General features: G+C 38.6%; 1 protein-coding gene across 1 annotated transcript in view; it reads left to right on the forward strand.

Annotated features, from left to right (window-relative positions):
- Window positions 1-2,207, forward strand: part of stard9 (StAR related lipid transfer domain containing 9) — a 51,571-nt gene that overhangs the window by 45,950 nt on the left and 3,414 nt on the right. Inside the window, exons 29-31 of the mRNA XM_015403635.1 lie at window positions 685-887; window positions 1,459-1,538; window positions 1,903-2,061. Of these exons, the coding sequence (XP_015259121.1) occupies window positions 685-887; window positions 1,459-1,538; window positions 1,903-2,061 (442 nt within the window). The remainder of the gene's footprint in view (window positions 1-684; window positions 888-1,458; window positions 1,539-1,902; window positions 2,062-2,207) is intronic.

A 2,207-nucleotide genomic window follows, 5' to 3' on the forward strand; every position in this document is an offset into this window, starting at 1 on the left:
AGCACAAGGACAGTCACAACCTGTACCATAAAGTGCAAACAATTTTCAATCCTACTGTCCAACAGACAACACCATGATAGGAATAAAGAAATTTAAACAAGTTTTCAAAATGCACACAAAATTAAATGCCCAAAAGACGCCAGAAATCAACTAAAACGCAACAGGATCCCACTGTTATTAACAAGCTCCTCATTTAATGATTTTAACTGACACTTGTTTTTACATCAATTGCTTATATGTTTGAATTGTGTAAATAAAGTGCTGTTAAAAGTCAAAAGTCTTCTTCTATTTTTTAATGGCGATTATGTGTCGGTTCTGTGACACGGGTTAAAATTTCCGGCCGCATTTAATTTTTTCACCATTATTATTATTTTTTTTTTTACTCAGTAACGTGAGGCGGTTTTAAATGTAGTGAACTAAAACTACTTAGGTTGAAATGTACTCAAGTAAAAGTAAAAAATTACATATTTCAAAAACTACTCAGAAAATTACAAATCACTCATAAAAAGTAATCAATTACAGTAACGTGAGTAAATGTAATTCGTTACTTTCCACCCCTGCTTCTGATCAACCATTTTTAAAATACAATCAAACTTTGAGGCCTGTTGTAAAAAAACTGAAAGACTTACTTGTACATGCAGCCTGACTTAAACCTGCTAATGCTTTAGCTCTGTGTTTCTTTAGTCACCAAGGAGAGGAACGAGGAGTTCAGGCATACTACAAGAGTTCCCCCAGTCCCTCTGTCCATGGTTTTCTCGGGGCCGGGGAGGTGGAACGACCAATGGACTCTTTGTGGAACATAATCAGCCAGACGTCCAAGAGCCACATGTATAACCAGTCAGTTCGCTCTGTGTGGACTCGACCACTAGATGACAGCACTCAGCTGGGTGAGCCCACAACCTTATCCAGTCTGGCTTACATCCTCTTACAGAATTAAATGGCTGTTTATATGAAGCACATGTAGATCTATTAGCTGTAAAAACTGTGATAAGGCCTTAACTAAGGAAATTAAAAGCAAAAAAGAACCCACTATAAGGTCCCTGAAGGCATAAAAGAACTTAGCTTGGTATGGATGTTTTTTTGATCCTTTAGTGAAATTCTTATATGCATAATATTTGTATATTTTTTCTTTAGGCCCACAGTGCGCTCACATTCATCACTGACAAGATTATTGTAGCGCAAAACCAGATTTGCTTTTCCACCTGCAGCACCCTGCACAGCTTTTTGTCGGTCTGTTCCATAAAATCCCAATAGAATACATTAAACGTTGTGGTTTTAACTTGAACTATGAAAAAAAAAAAGTTGCATAAATAGCATTTTAAGAAACTTCTAACGTTTATTTTCGAGAACTAACTTTTTGTCATAAATGTATTCTTTTACACAGAAATTAAACTTAGAAACATAACAATTATGATTTACTTCTAATATATTTTATACATCTGTGTTTTTTTTGTTCAGTTTACATTTTAACAGATCCGTCTGCCTGCCACCTCAGCCAGCCGCGGGACTTCTGCTGCATCAGCACTCAGTCTAAACAGGTAAGCTGCAAATTCCACCCGAATGGCGGAATGATTATATCTGCTCTTCTTTGTGCTGAGGTCAGTTAAGCTCTGGAAGCAGTGGCACGCTTTACGGTAAATAAAACACTCAATTTCCTCAGGTTAGATACCATGCAAACAGCAGTGGCAGCCTGTAGAGTTATTTCTTCCACAATAGGTACAGCGTGTATTTTACAGACACCTCACGCTCACTGAACAGAAAGCATGAATGACACTGACCCAGAGGCGGTACTTGCAGAACAAACCATGTCAACTTGTTGTTCTGGGTGTTGGAAGAGTTCCCTCTGCTGATCAAAAGGGCTTTGCAGGCTGTTTTATTGATGGATTCTTCTCTCTCACTCAGGCTGGTTTAGGTATCCTGGCTATGCAGTCTGTGTTTGAGGAGTCTCTGCCTCGTCCCAGTGTTGACGCCATCCGGGGGGAGATGCTGCCCAGCTGCTGGATCCTGCAGCCGGTGATACGTGGGGAACAGGAGCTGACCAGAGTCATCTACTTGCTTCAGGTCAGATATGTTAGTCATTTATTGGTACATGCAAGTATTCATTCCTCCTGTATGGTTATGGATTTTATGTGAGATACATACATAAAATAGAGTATAATTAATATTAGTATAATTCTCTCACCATCAAGCAAGTTCTTAATAAAAAA

This window comes from Cyprinodon variegatus, unplaced genomic scaffold (genome assembly GCF_000732505.1).
Source record: "Cyprinodon variegatus isolate N-32 unplaced genomic scaffold, C_variegatus-1.0 Scaffold1531, whole genome shotgun sequence".
NCBI classification, from domain to species: Eukaryota; Metazoa; Chordata; class Actinopteri; order Cyprinodontiformes; family Cyprinodontidae; genus Cyprinodon; species Cyprinodon variegatus.